Source organism: Ornithodoros turicata, chromosome 4, assembly GCF_037126465.1.
Source record: "Ornithodoros turicata isolate Travis chromosome 4, ASM3712646v1, whole genome shotgun sequence".
NCBI lineage: Eukaryota > Metazoa > Arthropoda > Arachnida > Ixodida > Argasidae > Ornithodoros > Ornithodoros turicata.
This window is the reverse complement of record NC_088204.1, coordinates 19,195,308-19,210,409: the sequence shown is the minus strand read 5'-3', so window position 1 is coordinate 19,210,409 and position 15,102 is coordinate 19,195,308. Positions and strand designations below refer to the sequence as shown.

Here is a 15,102-nt window from a genome sequence, read left to right as displayed (position 1 = left end):
TTCCATAAAAAGGCTGCTACCGCTTGCCTGAGAAACGAGGCCTAACTTTCGCACATGCTTAGACGCTGTCACGTAACTGAAATTGAAGACGAAAAGTGGTTCTTTCTTGCAGACGACCGTCGTATAGTCCTCTCCCGCTGTATATATATATGCTGTACTCGCCTATTTATCTATCTGTCGTTTGCCTTATTATCCCGTGACGTCAACTATCCACAATAAGTATATATACACGACGACACTCCACGTTCCGAACGAGAAAGCGGTGCCCGCGTCACGGGTCACGTGGCAGGTCGACCTCCGGCCGCAGAAGGTCGCCACCGTCTCCATTGTGATTCAATTAAACGCAGACGTCCTTTTCAATTATATACGCGCGGCACCCTGTAGGAAGAGACGGGGTGGACACGCCTATATAGCCGCGTGTCATACCGGTTTAATTGTTTAGAGCGCCGTTTTCGCCCTATGCACCAGCCGCAGCGCGTTACGGTCACCGTGGTTGGGCGGTTTTCTTTGGCCCGCCGTGTTCTGCACGAAGGGCCGAAGGAACAGTCCCGTAAGGACGGCGGATTGTTTTGGAGATTCTATTTTGGTATGCGGAAGTTTTGGAGGTTTATCACGCGCCCTCAACGTAGCGTGAAATGTACACGCATGTTTAGTGGCGGACTTGACCTTTAAAAATGGAGGAGTCCTTTGGAAAGGTGAATGATAGTATTAAGGTACATTGCAGAGGTGAAACCTTTTCGTATACACTCTTGGAAATGAACTTCACGGCGCAGCATACTCCTAGCCAACCATCATCTCGAATGATATCGTTATCTGCCCTGATTTGTTGAAAACGGGAGGCGTACGACTATTTTGTGACAATTATGAACAGCATAAGTGTCACAAAAAAGGCGTGCGCCTCCCGTTTTCAACAAATCAGGGCAGATAACGATATCATTCGAGATGAGGGTTGGCTAGGAGCGTGTGTGTGTGTGTGTGTGGGGGGGGGGGAGGATATGTTTAATGCGAAGAAAAAAACAAAAAGAAGGCAAAGGTTAGCCATGATGTAGGCTTGCTATTCCCAAAAGCTAACAAACAAAAGCAGATAAAAGCAGCAGAGAAACAGAAAATTATGGAAAAATACAGAAAAAAAAAAAAACAGCTCCTTCACTAATCGTTGTGCGTGCTGTGCTGTGAAGTTCATTTTTAAGAGTATAGGATCAAGCTCCTGGTGACCCTTTACGCACGTATAAAATAAATGGCCATAACTATACTGCTCCATTTAGGAAGCTTCGAAAATTACCTTACCGAAAATTACGAAGAAAAAAAAAGCAAATGCCAAGGTGTCCACAGGTCAATAACATAAATTGCCAGCATGGTCTCTTTGTCTGGATAGTTACAAGATTCATTTCCTAGGACCACTCAGGATATTATAAATTATATTTCTATAAAATAAATTAATCCTCAAAATAATTGCGCTGTACCGGCGTCTGGCCAGAAGCTATAGTCGGAACGGTCGAACTGATTTCTGACAACGCCACAGACGGTCAAACGGTCATTAAAACAGAGTCAGTTCATAGCTATACGACTACAAGTGCAATTTCGGTAAAATGCATTCTTTGTCATCCTACACTCTTAGAAAAAAAGGGTGGAGCAGTTACACCTTTTAGGAGGTAATAGTTGTCGCATATGTTGTGCCTAAAAGGTTGCGAAGTTCTACCTGCTACCTACGAATGATAGGGTTACCGCTTCTGATTCGGTGAGCGAGGGGGGCGTACGCCTTTTTGTAGCGATTTGGACATATGATAATTGCTTTTACCACCCTTTTACACCCTTTGTCAGACGATGTGCTGACCTAGGTGGTAACTATAGAAGTTACCACCTTTTCACACCCTTTTTTCTTAGAGTATACTGCTTTGAAAGTGTGCGGAAACACGGGCCCAATATGTAGCCAGGGAAAGCCAACGTACGCAATGCGCGTCGTTGGCGTCGAATTACTGCGCGGTCGAAGTCTTGAAGCGGCTTTGCCCTCACAATGAGGTATGCTTACAGTCACAATATCATTTCTGTTGTTGACGAGGAAGTCCATTTCTTCGCTGGCAAACATAAACAGATATAAGAAGTAGCAGCATACTAAATGCGACACCGGAAAATACCAGGATACTGAAACACAACTACAGTCATCTCATCTGCAGTCAGCCTGCGAATGGAATCCCCTATACGCAATCTTTCCGGACTTTCTACAGGATGATGTCACGACAGGTCGCTATGAAGTGAGCTTCTCGGACGACCTTGCCATTGGGCTGCGATGACGCCGGCAATGTCGGCGTGTATATTCCGCACGGCGACCTCGTTTCATATCGTTTATTTTTCGTGGCGTAAAGTGGAAAAAATTTGCAGGCGGTAGAGTCATGCAGCTCGGAGCGAAGTTGCTAAAATGTCTGCGTCAGAGTGACCTGATTCAAACGAGGTTTACGCACAGACAAGAGAGAGGAGAAGACGCGAAAATGCATCCTATATTGCTTAGTAAGGGCCCCGAAAGTCCTCCTCTTTTGCAATGCGGTGCAGTGTAGAGAGGTGAGAATCTGTGGGGGAATATTGATTCGGTTTCTCTCCTTGTTTTGTGCACTCTTAAGCAGGACATATAAACATCCTCAAGGTCAACCATTGCGCAGAATGATACCCCTATCACTCCAGGTGCATGGCGTATACGTCTGTTTATGACAATTAGCGTGACTAAAAACGAAACACTCACCGCATAGCACGATGCGCACCAACCATTGCCACGTACGATAGGGTTATCGCTTCTGGTTCGAAGAGAGAGAGAGAAAGGGAGGGGCGTACGCCTTTTCGTGTCAGTTTGGATATATGATAATTGACACCAAAAGGTGTACGCCACCATCTCTCTTCGTGACCCTATCATTCTGTGCAATGGTTGGCCTTCAGCCTGCTATGTAGTGAAGTTCTGTTTTAAGGATGCATGCCTCCACCACCGTTTTCAACAAATCAGGTGAGAGCACTGTGTCATACTGGGTGACAGCTGGCTAGGAGGTCCGTGTTATGCATTCAAGTCCTATTATAACAGCTTATGTTGTGTGACAAGCGAAAAAATTCTTGCTTGAGGCAAAAGCAGTGGCATGGATAGGGAACAATGTCATTAAATTGAACAGTAATTTTACTGGTATCCACTAAAATTTGGGTTTAGTGGAATTTAGGTTCGCACCAGATCGACCTACGTTTCCATTTTTTTTTTCCCACTTCTATTCTATTCTATTCTAAAATTTGGGTTTGCGAAGGGCAGTTTCATATAGGTACACTATAGCACAGTAAATGAACGCTACACAGTGTTATTCGATGACGATGTCGCTAAAGTGTCACAAAACCCTGCTCATTGTTGTCCGGCACCACCAGTAGAACTTGTACGCTCTTCACCACATAGCAAGTTGAGGGCCAAAGCGATAACATTATCACTCCCAATTTCTGGAAAACGCAGAGCGTACGCCTTTTGGGGAAAATTAACGTAATTGCATAAGTGTCCCAAAAAGGCGTACGTCTCCCGTTGTTAGCCAATCAGGGGCAGTACGATGTCATTCGGGATGGTGGTTGGCTAAGTACGATAATGGATTCAGCGCCGAGACAGGTGACCCGGGTTCGAATACTGGCGCCAGCAGTGCTGTCTGTGCTCCGGGTTTTTCTCAGACAAATGTCGGCACAGTTCCTTGTGAAGTCGGCCCAGGACGCACGGTCCCCCCTATACGATAATCGTGACGTTGCCCGTCTAAGCGTGGCCGACGGCGGCAAGTGGTCCACCACCACCACCTGTTTTTAGAGGGTGTGGTCAAATACGATATTTTGTTGCACATTTGGGATGTGAATATCTTGTTCTATATATGGCATATACACGTTTGTAGTGTAAACTTCACACCGTACAGATTATGAAAAATCTTTCTAAGGAGCCGTATACTGCAAGCAACTGCCCCGTGACACCGTATACAGAATTTAGGAAAAAAATATTCCCTGGAACAGCACCGCAAAGGATATACTGCCCCGACTACCATTTTATAGGCCGTGCAGAAGGATGTTTTTACGAAACACAAACTTCTAAATGGTGTATTCTATATGTAAAGCACCATATCGAAGGGCACATTCTACAAAAAAACACTGTTTCAGATGGGTGTTCTTCAAACACCTTCCTTAACACTTTTATATTACACATTTTTTACTGACCCTGCAGAATTAAAAACGGGTGTTCGTTTAAAAAAACACACACACAGAGCTTTTACACGCTGAAAGATGTAAAAAAAATGACTGAGTGATCTGCGATGCTCTGACATGTCCGACATCTCAATCCCGCCACTTCCTATGTACCGATGAAAGGAAGTATCGAACGGTGCGGAGAAACAAATGTGCGGTTGTAAGAGGCCTCTTAAGTACTCTATTGTTCGGAGCCAGCGATCCGCACGAAGAGACCGATATTTCGAAGGTCTCCGCATAAATTGAGGACCCGTTGTTACGCGGTATAGAATGTGGACCATAAACGTGCCAGAACTTATTGTTTCCTGTGTCAAGGCTGCACACGGAAGGGGTGATGACAAAAGAGAAACCGTTTATAGCGATGTTCGAATTATAGGGCGCACGGGCGATGGCATCGCAGTAAACGGGACTTCTTATTTACGATGTGTTACGCAATTGTGTGTAGCTGTAAATGCATCCTCGACGTGGTAATGGGTTTTAGTGGTTAAGAAGTATCCGAAAACGGTGCAATAAAGGAACTCTATCAAATCAGTCATGAACAAATCAAATCAATGATCAGAGACGTGATATCAGCCACATAAGAATAAGGCGGTTGGTGAACACATTCCGATGCACTAAAGTAGCTCGTTATCGTGCTGGAATATCGTTCACATCTGTCGTAATCTGCACGAATTTTTGAAAATTAAAATAGACGTCGCGAGAACGTTTTTGTGCACAAATCGAATTTCGTTATGGTATCACGATTTAGAGCCACGTCTAAAGCACTTTAATTCAAAGCGGCTGTTACGGAGACGAGAACTACCTACGTAAGACAGCTCAACTGAAAACACGTTGACACGCGGGGGGTCAACTAAGGCATGTCAACTGAAAGGTAACCTGAAAATACGAACCGAGAAATTGTAGTCTAGTTTTATAGTATGGTCGATAAATTGATTCTTAATCGTAAACGCAGGAAAAAAAAAGTTGTTACTTACCTCGTTGGACTAGCATAAGCAGCAGTAAACTTGTCGCCACACGCGACAAACAGCCAATCACGTTCGCCATGTTCTTCACGTAAAATGCGATCACCAATCCACGCAACCAAAAATCACTTGGAAAAACGTCACCCGAGAACTCCACAGCAGAATCCTCGAAACCCACAAGATTGTTCTTGATTCTTCATTCAGGAATCAGCTGTCTTGTTTAAAAACCACAACACGCAGCTTCACACTTATTAGAAACGTAAAAAAAAAAAAATCACCCACAGACTAAAATAACGAGGACACGAAACGAGATTAGTTACGGGAATAATCACAGATCAGGTCTCGTATTACGAGATGACAGCATGACCGGAGGAACGTCTGGAACCGCGCGCAAAAAAAATCTGTCCGCACGTGGTGGCTGCGGAGCACGGAATGAAAAAGCACGGAGCTCCTCCGGAGGACAACTTCGGATGAAAGCACCTTTCCACTCTCTCCTTCTCTCGTTTCTTACAGAGGAGGGAGTTCTCTCTCTTTTTTTCTTCTTTTTTTGCCTTACAACCATAAAGCTTCCGGTCCGTGCACCTCTGTTCACTGCGAGCGAGGCCCGCAGCAGTGTACTCCGTGGCTCCCGTGTTTCTTTCTTTTCTTTTTTTTCTGTTTCGTTATTTCTTTCGATTTTGTCGTTTTCTGAGGCAAAAACTTTTTCTGTCCACCTGCGAGACGTCGGTCAGCCTTCTGCTGGGATTGTCGCGTTCTGTCGAGTGCGGGGGACGCATCTGAATGGTAGTAGGAGAGGACTGGTGGGAAGAATGGTTCTGTAGGAATATAAATATAAACCTAGATAAAAGAGGAGAATTTAAAGAAAAGTGTCCGGTGTTAGAATGGGTTGACGTGTACAAAGCTAAGCCGAATGGAATTGTTAGTGGGGTGGAGGGGTGGTGGTGGAAAAGAAGGGGTTTATGGGGTAGGGGAGGGGGTGTGACAGAGGTGGTGTCAAAGGGAAGAGGTGCCAAAGTGAGGTGTTTGGCCTTTGAGGTCGTTTCGTGTTGGATGAGATGTGACACTATGCTCCAGAGGGATTATTATTATTATTATTATTATTATTATTATTATTATTATTATTATTATTATTATGTTTGTTACCCAATGACAAAACAAAGTGTGAGCTGAGATGCTGACGAGGAGCAATTCCTGAATACTGGTCACTCTGAGTGGCCTGTGAGAAGAAGAAGAAGAGCTCTCTCGAGCAAATGAAAAGCAAGCAAACAAACAAACAAACAAACAAACAATAAATACGAACTTCATATTACGCTGTGGTCTATTGGGTCTGCTACGTAGCTGAGATGTTGACGTGGTCGTGCGCAGGTTACCTTCAACTTTATTGATGCAGAAACGCCGTCAGGTTTAAGTCACGTTGAGAGGATAAAACAACAGGAGGTAAAAACAACACAATGCGCACTCTTACTCAGCTGTGTGGAGTAAGCACCACTGACAGAGGACAGGTCAGTGTTTGTTAGTGAGATAAAAAGTGTGACATAACCCCAGTCTTTACAGGTTAATAAATGATCAGTTTGCGTTAAGCGCAGAAGTATGGGCAGAAGGTCAACGTCACAGCACTCCACCCTTTTCTTTTTCTTTTTTTCTTCTTCTAAGCTATGTCGTTATCCAGAAAAAATAAAATAAAATAAATAAATAAAGAGAAAATTTAGGGGTGCTCTATTCGTCGGAGGCCCACCTGGTTATACTCTGGTGAGTTTTAATTTACATCAATCATGTTGTTTCACTAATTAATAATCAATGAATTACAGTACTTAACTTAATTTAACATAAAGTCAAAACATTCCATGAAATTTCTTACCTTTCAGTCACATAAATGATTAAAAAAATATTCTACGTAAAAAAAAATCCTAACGAAAAAACCCGTGCCTATAATGACGACAAGAAAAACCCCATGAACGTTCCTTGTTGTCGTCCTACATGCATCGGATTTTCCGTTATAGATCTTTGCCACCAGATCGCATGCTTTTTGACAATTCTTTGAGAGAGAGAGAGAGAAAGACGACAGCGAAAGTAAAAGCGGAGCAGCTGATTGAAACATCCTAATTGGTGGGTCGCCTTAATGACAGAGCATGTTTTCATCTGGAAGCCCGACAACTGGCACGTTATCAACGGGACTGGCTCGTATACAGCGATCGAAGGAACTTACATTCGTATGCTGTCCGACCGCGAAAACGAGTATCTCATTACATAGAAACGAGTTCTGCATCGACCCTGTGATGTTACTTTCGTTCGAAGAGGGCTAAAAATAAAGAACAAAAAGAAAGGGAAAGAAAACAGCAAGGTCTCATTCAGACCGCTTTTTCATTCAGACGTCTGCATAAGAATATATTCTTTCTCGGACTGAAACTGAAACTGGTGAATATGCTTAGAACAAGCGCGTTTGAATTCTCGGAGAGCGTTCGAAATGTAGGTTTATTTTAGAATTGAACTATCTGAAGATATTGAGGTAAAGGACCTCTCGCTTCCTTCAGTTTTTACAGCTGGCGCGAATGCTCTACAGCAGGACGTTCGTCTTCTCTTCTTCTTCTTCCCTTTCTTTTCTTTTTTTTTTGTGGTAAATTTTGCAGAATGAACCAAAATTCCTCGAGCAGACCAACGTGACACATACATGCCGTTTTCACCGCTTCCGGTTTGGTGCCAAAACGACATCCGGTTTCAGAGCAAACACGCTCTGCGCCACCCACTGCGCCGATTGACACAGTTATCGCTTTTGATTTGAGGAGAGAGAGGGTCGTATACCCCATTTTGTGGCAATTCAAATTGTCACAAAAAGGCGTACGCCTCCCGTTTTCAACAAATCGGAAAAGGGAAAGATATAGTTCTGCATGGCGACTGGTTCCGAGCGTCCTTATAGTCGCGGAAGGACAAGAAGTCCTCGTGGCACCGGAGGTCCTGGCGGGGGCTTGTTTATGTTTACCCGAGAATGTCACGAAAGTGTCCTTTCATTTTATTTTTCAATATATTCGAATCCCTTCTTTCCGCTTGACAACGTCAGACACGTATTTCGCTTGCCCACACAACACTTCGCTTCGACCTCTTGAATATGCCTTCTGCGGGGATTGTGTGTTGCGTACTCAAATATCATTAAGCGCGGCAGGCATAACGCCTTGCAGATTGCCTGCTCTGATATACTGAAATAGGAAAAAGTGCACAAATAAAGAAGGTACTGCCTCCGCTCTGGCGCTGCAATGCAGTCCTCAAAGACACATCTGTTGATCAAGTAAATTATTCGTTCACCGACAACGGCGGCGTCGAACATATAGGCTGTCTCGCGGTGTAAACCGGTCCTATACGCATGCAGGTGTAAGTTTGTGTAACGTTTTTGAACTATTTCTGGTCAGCTACTACTTATGGGGTGTGCTGCGGAAGGCTATACCGCCTGGCAACGGAGTGATAAGACAGCGTTTTCTGCATGGTTAAGGGGGTAATAGGAGAAATCTGAAGGAAGGTGGGGGAATCTATTTATTTTGGCAGGAAAAGACAACCAGATAGGACGGCTCCCTACGCGCTCGGTCTGATAACATAGTTAATGTAGCAGTAAAGTAAACAATGGATGGCGTAACCACAAAAAGAAAAACGACAATACTTTATATTATGCATTGATGGGCTCTTATCTGTTAAGAAATGAGGCAGGTACCATCAGAATGAAAGTATGTGTGATATACGTCCAAATGCACCATAGTCGTGTTCAACTTAAGGAGGGAAAGGAATCTAGTCCGTCAGCTCTCGAAATATTACTACGCCGCAGATAAGATGGCTGGACGCAGAGAGGTCACGCTCTCTCCCTGCCCCAGATAATGTAATCCATCATACTCACTCTGCTTCCGTATTGGCTGTCAAGACTGGTGCGCTCCCGACTGGATGGCGCATGGTGGCGCTGCAGTATATCTCCTGGCGTGCTATTCCGTCTCCTTATCTCCAACGGCGTATGTAGTTGACGGACTAGATTTCTTTTCCTTCTTAAGTTGAACACGACTATAGCATTGACGTCATATGACACGGTAGAGCAGCGCCCTCTATCCGCAACGAGACGTCCAAGAGCGGTTTCGTAATTCACTACAGAAGAGCACGCAGCACAACAACGTTATCGCTATCCCAACCTGTTCATTCACGATTGAAGTGCATTGTCGTTCTTCCAAAATGCCATTCTCAATTTCAGGCAGCAACGACAGACGTATTGTCCTGATTTCGTCACATATGTATATTTTTTTTTTTTTCGAATTCCGTCGATTGCATTGATGTTCATGAATATCAACGAGTTTTTTATATTTTTTTCACGCACAAACACGAAAAAAGTGAGGGGCGACTTGTCCGAGAAATTTCGTAGAATGTCTGTTTGTTGTTGTTGCAACAAACAAACTACGTCTCATGACCGATAAGGACACTGCTCACAACTTCATGACCTCGTCACGTCGTGCACACTTACAAAGAAAGATTCTCACGCGCAAATACTAGCTTGCAGTGTACCCCCAAAGAATACACGACACCCTCGCACCCAAAATCAAGCTATCTTCCGTACCCAAGAGGAGCTCCCTTCGAGCGGAACGATAAGCAAGTTCATTACACGCAACCGTTTCTAACAGTGTACTTAATCTTTCAGTGGGAGAAACACAAAATGATAGGAGCATCGTAATGTCGTGTGCGTCCGAGTACAAGCTTAAGTAGCGATGAGCAATGGCTGCGATAAATAAACGACATCTACATACGAAGCGGGTATGCATCATCCGCATGATGAAGAGCAAGACGTCCCCGGCTTTGTCATGCTTGCATAGCGCCAATCTATTGTCTGATAGTGAACGACGCGGGAGAAGCCGCAGGAACTGGCAGTAGAGTCGCGGTAAAAGAAAAGCCGAGACAATCGTGGAGAGGAACGTTTGGACGGTAGCAAAACGATGGGACAGCCGAGGGAAAAAGGACAAAGAAAGCGGACCCGAGAAAAAGTCTCGCGGAGAGTAGTTAAAATTCTTGGCTCTTATCTCTTTTCCCGGGAGACAATAAAAAAGGCCAGCTTCCTGCAACACGGAGCCATTTAAGACGAGACTTTTTCAAGAAGCCTGTGAACAGGTTGGATCTATTGAGTAGACCTTATAAGGGACATCCTATATATATATATATATATATATATATACTGTGCTGCTTTCTAACTCGTCTCTGAAATCAAAAGCTGTGTGGATTCCTCTCTGTGTTTTTATTCATCTTTGTCTTATTCGCGAACGAATACAATGCAATGTCCACGTGCTAACAGGTACGACGCCGTATATTTTGCTCTTATTCATCTAGCTTCGTGTACAGTCAACGAGAAGAGAGCGCTCGTAAGAGAACATCAAGACCTCATCGAAAGAAAACGTCTTTTCGCCTTGCGTCTTTCAGTTTCACCGACAACACACTTGCGAATGCACTGACACCTTTTTGGGGCTTTTTTCTTTCGCGTTCGTCATCCTGGGCTCCAGTGTCCACCATGCTGTGCGCTTATCGCACCAGACGTCTTCTACGGCTGCAAAGCTGCACGCTGTCCTCAGTGCGGTCCAGTACATTGCCAAGCAAGCAACAGCTGGTGACTGGGCAATCCTTTCTAATTCCAAGAGCAGCCCCCAAGCACTACGCGCACCTGTGGCCTCCGGTGGTGTTGTGGTCGACATCATCGTATCGTACAATGCCGCTGTCGCAAAAGGGCACATAACCGAGCTCCTGCGGATCCCCGGTCACATCGGCCTTTTTGGGGAATGGTGCTGCTGACAGAGAGGCACGTGATGCTCACCAACGTGGTCCCAGGCGAAATATATATTTCACCTCTGAGGATGCAAAACGTGTACGTTGTGCGTCATCCAGCGGGGTTCAGTTCGGAGGCAGTGGTTGAGTTCCGCAGAGACGACGTCGCTGCTTTGAATTGACCCGAACCTGTCTTACCGAATCCCTCCGCGGATGTCCCGGCCGAGCGAAACTTTGCTTCACATGCAGACTTCGACTCCATGTCCCATTGGCCAACGCGTTTCTGTTCAATATAGGCGATCAACCTTATGTTATGATGATCGTTATGTTCAACATGTGCTGTGCGTGGAGATTCGGAACATATTCTGCTCGAACGTGCGCGGTTTCAAATCTGCCCGTTTGCAACTTCAGAGATCCCTGGACCATTTTGACAGCCGACCCTTTGACGTCGTGAAAGTGCTGGGCGAATGGCCTGCGATTCATCGTCACGGTGTACAGCGCTCACTCATCGCCTTCCCCTTTTTTCTCTACTAGATCTGGAGTAGCTTGTCCCACGGTGAGCGGGCTCGCATCTCCATTTTTTTTTCTCCTACCATCTTCATCATCATCAGCTTTTTGGATACCCACATTCTAACCAAAGTCCCCCCCCCCTCCGCCCCGGCGGCGTGCACCCCTTTTAGCTGAATAGCACCAATCCCAACACTAGAGTTTCACTTGACAGGCGTGCAAAACATGCGAAGAGGTGACGGTGATGTAGTAAAGAAAAAAGAAAAAGGAAAAGAAAACAACAACAAAAACGGCGTAACAATTCCACCATTTTTATGCCGTCATATACCAGCGCAGCTCTTCGTTCAAGACCCTTTGTACCGCCACCACAACAGATAAATTAATTATGATGAATGGGGACCACATAAGTGATTGATTCCCGGACATCTCACTTCCAATTGAGTAAGAGATAAACTCCAGAAGATGTGGGTTCGATCCCTACAGCTGGCTAACCTTTTCAGTGACTTTCATCTTTCATCCAATTGAGTGTCTGCCAATACCCATGAATGTGTGATGACTGCCACCTACTCTGGGAATGGTTCGAACAATTCCGTCGGCTGTGTTGTCTGCCCCTTATTGAGCAAACTTTAGACGATTTAATTCTGATGTCGTAAAGTTCCTCTACGAAGTCGGCCAAAGGAGCACAATCCTCCCGAGCAGGATGCCGCTGCGTGTATTCGCTACGAGATCGAACGGTGTCGGCGCGCTGCGGCGAAACGATGAACTACCGTAGTGTGGATAGCTTCCTCGCGTCGGATGCTTTTACACGTTTATTCCGCGTTCAGTGCAGTATATAGGTGGAGCATTGGGGAACCGAACAGTATCGTACCATCGCGGCACAAGTGATCTTCCGGTGAACATATGCAAGAATTACCCCCCCCCCCCCCGCCCCGGAAAAGACCCATCAACTCCGCACATCGGCCGGCGTGTTATCCACACTAGAAAGATGACAGTGTCGCCCCCTATAGGTCCATCTCGCAGCGAATAGGAAGATCGTTCGGAAAAACACCCAAATAAATGTGAAACAAGCATCGTTTCCTTGAGTCTGAGGAGGACCTGGACGCCACACAAAAGAACGAACTCTGATGCTTTGTTCATCGACAGAAATAAAACTTTCGCCGGGCAAAGAACACCCGGCCGGCGACCCTATATCCCTCTCCGGCGGATTTCCATGGCAGAGTGCCTCCCAACCCTTCATAAAGGCACCACGCACACTTTCAATTTGCTCATACCACACCCTTCGCAATCGTAATAGCAAATTACCTCACATTACGCCTCATCAAAGGCATAATAAGAGCGGTTTTTAACCCCATCGATACATATGGAGCACCTGCGACTCCCCCCTAAATTGCTTCTAATGGAACGGCCATCTTGATTTCATATACCCTCGTTAACACGGCCAACCGGTAAGGGGCGCTACCTCGTGATTCGTGCGCGACCAATCGAAGAACATCGATAATATACTGGATCGGAATGCGATATATGGTCCTCGTGGTTCATTACAGGGATATCGCTTTCGGACGGCGGCCAGAAGAGCTCGTTGGAGAAAGAGCAAACCGTAAAAAGCACGGATGCATTACGAGCGCCGACATAATTGACCGGCTGGGGTGAGGTTAAATCATAAGGTCCGAAAAGTGGGCTATCGGATGGGCTCGTATATTGAGGGTGTTTTTTTCTTTTTTCTTTTGTGAAGCCATATATGGCGCGTATGGTTGGTGGTCTTTCTTTTGAGAGTCGCTGATGCGATGGTTGTTTCTATTTATAGAAAGATACGTGGGCAGTGTCATTAGGGTGTGTACGCGGGACGTGCATGCTGTGCGTGTGTGCGTGGCACAACCTAAAATAAGCCGCTCTCGTCAGATGAGTATTTTAATGAATTCAACGCCGAGTTGTTGCTGATGCTCCGGTGACGTCCTTCTGAAGCACTCATAACTGCAAGTCGTGTCGGCGTCATTCTGGTGGGTCTCAGTTCGATTGAATTTGTTGAAGGTTGTCAAACTTTGCTCGAATCTCAACGCAGGTGATAACAACAACAACAACAACAACAACAACAACACATTTATTTTGGTGGTACTCAAGCCGCTGAGGTACTCGGGACTGTCCGTGTAAGAAGCAGCATGTGCTCCTATTATGCCGTCCGTAATTGCCACGAAAAGGGCGTACGCCCCATGTTTTCAACAAATCATTGCAGTGAATGTCATTCGAAATGATGGTTGGACAACAGGTGAAGTAACCGCGGTTCCGCTAACAGACTTAGGTTTGCCGTCTGACTACACTCTTAAAAATGAACTTCACCACATAGCACGCTCCAAGCCACCCATCATCCCGAGTGACATCGTTCTCTCACATGACTTGTGGAAAACGGGAGGCGTACGCCTTTTTGAGACAATTAACATTTCTGCATAAGTGTCACAAAAAGGCGTACGCCTCCCGTTTTCAACAAATCAAGGAGGGGAACGATATCACCCGGGATGATAGTTGGCTAGGAGCGTGCTATGTGGCGAAGTTCATTTTTAAGAGTGTAGGGTATTAATCGGCTTTGGAAAGTGAAGATTGTAACGAAAGTTACCCGAGGGATAAACGTCCAGATTTGCTTCTTAGATGAAAGCATGAAGGTCTTAAGGTGGGGCGGAGGTCTAGCATCACTCTCCGGAGTAATGCTAGAGGAACGCTGTCTCTGCTTGAGTTCATGAAGGCAGAGTCATACTGAGGGGCGCGCGAAGGGGCAGAAGGTATTTTTGCCATTTTTGTGGCAATTATAAACTATATAATGTTACAAAAATGGTGTACGCCCCCCGTTTTCAGCAAATCAGGGGCGAGAACGATGTCACTCGGTTGGGCGTGCTATGCGGTGAAGTTCATTTTTAAGAGTGTGCGATCTTAGGTCAAGTAATAATAATGTTAAAACAGAACGTCACCGCATAACACGCTTCTAGCCAACTACTATACGGTATGACATCGTTCCCTCCTCTGATTTGTTGAAAACGGAAGGCCCACGCCTTTTTGTGACACCTGCACTCTAAAAACTGAACTTGGTTGGCGCAGAGCATGCCATGCGGTGAAGTTCTGTTTTTAAGGTGTACGTCGTAGGGTGTATTCATCCTCTCATATTAACCTCTGTGAAGCGGAGTATATATATCCAGAGTCCTCCTGTGGCTAGTACGAAGAAACATACCATGTCATCATCACTTCTTCTTCATTTATTGTTGTTATTGTTTAACTGTTACGAAAAGGCGTACACCCAGCGCTTTCCACAAATCATACTCTTAAAACAGAACTTCCCCACGTAACATAACTGCATAATGGTCACAAAAAGGCGTACGTCTGTTGTTTTCACCAACTCAGGCGAGAGAACGCTGTCATTTCGGATTATAGTGGGCTCGGAGCGTGTTATGTGGCGAAGTTCTGTTTTTGAGTGCAGGAGTGACAACGGTATATCATTCTGTGCAATGCACACTAAAAACAGAACTTCACCGCATAGCAACGTGTGGAAGGCAAGCACTGCCATGAATGATAGGGTTATCGGTCTTAAGGCTTAAGGAAGGGATTAAGCCCATGATTCGAAGAGGGATGGGAAGGGGGCGTACACCTT

The 15,102-nt window shown here is 45.4% G+C and overlaps 1 protein-coding gene and 1 long non-coding RNA gene across 2 annotated transcripts in view; one reads left to right on the top strand and one right to left on the bottom strand.

The window, feature by feature from the left end:
* Nucleotides 1-5,658, bottom strand: part of LOC135391251 (uncharacterized) — a 34,586-nt gene extending 28,928 nt beyond the window's left edge. The window contains exon 1 of the mRNA XM_064621423.1: nucleotides 5,208-5,658. Coding sequence (XP_064477493.1) covers nucleotides 5,208-5,277 — 70 coding nt within the window. The 5' untranslated portion in view covers nucleotides 5,278-5,658. The remainder of the gene's footprint in view (nucleotides 1-5,207) is intronic.
* Nucleotides 1-15,102, top strand: part of LOC135391252 (uncharacterized) — a 79,039-nt gene that overhangs the window by 24,415 nt on the left and 39,522 nt on the right. The gene's annotated exons all lie outside the window — the stretch shown is intronic.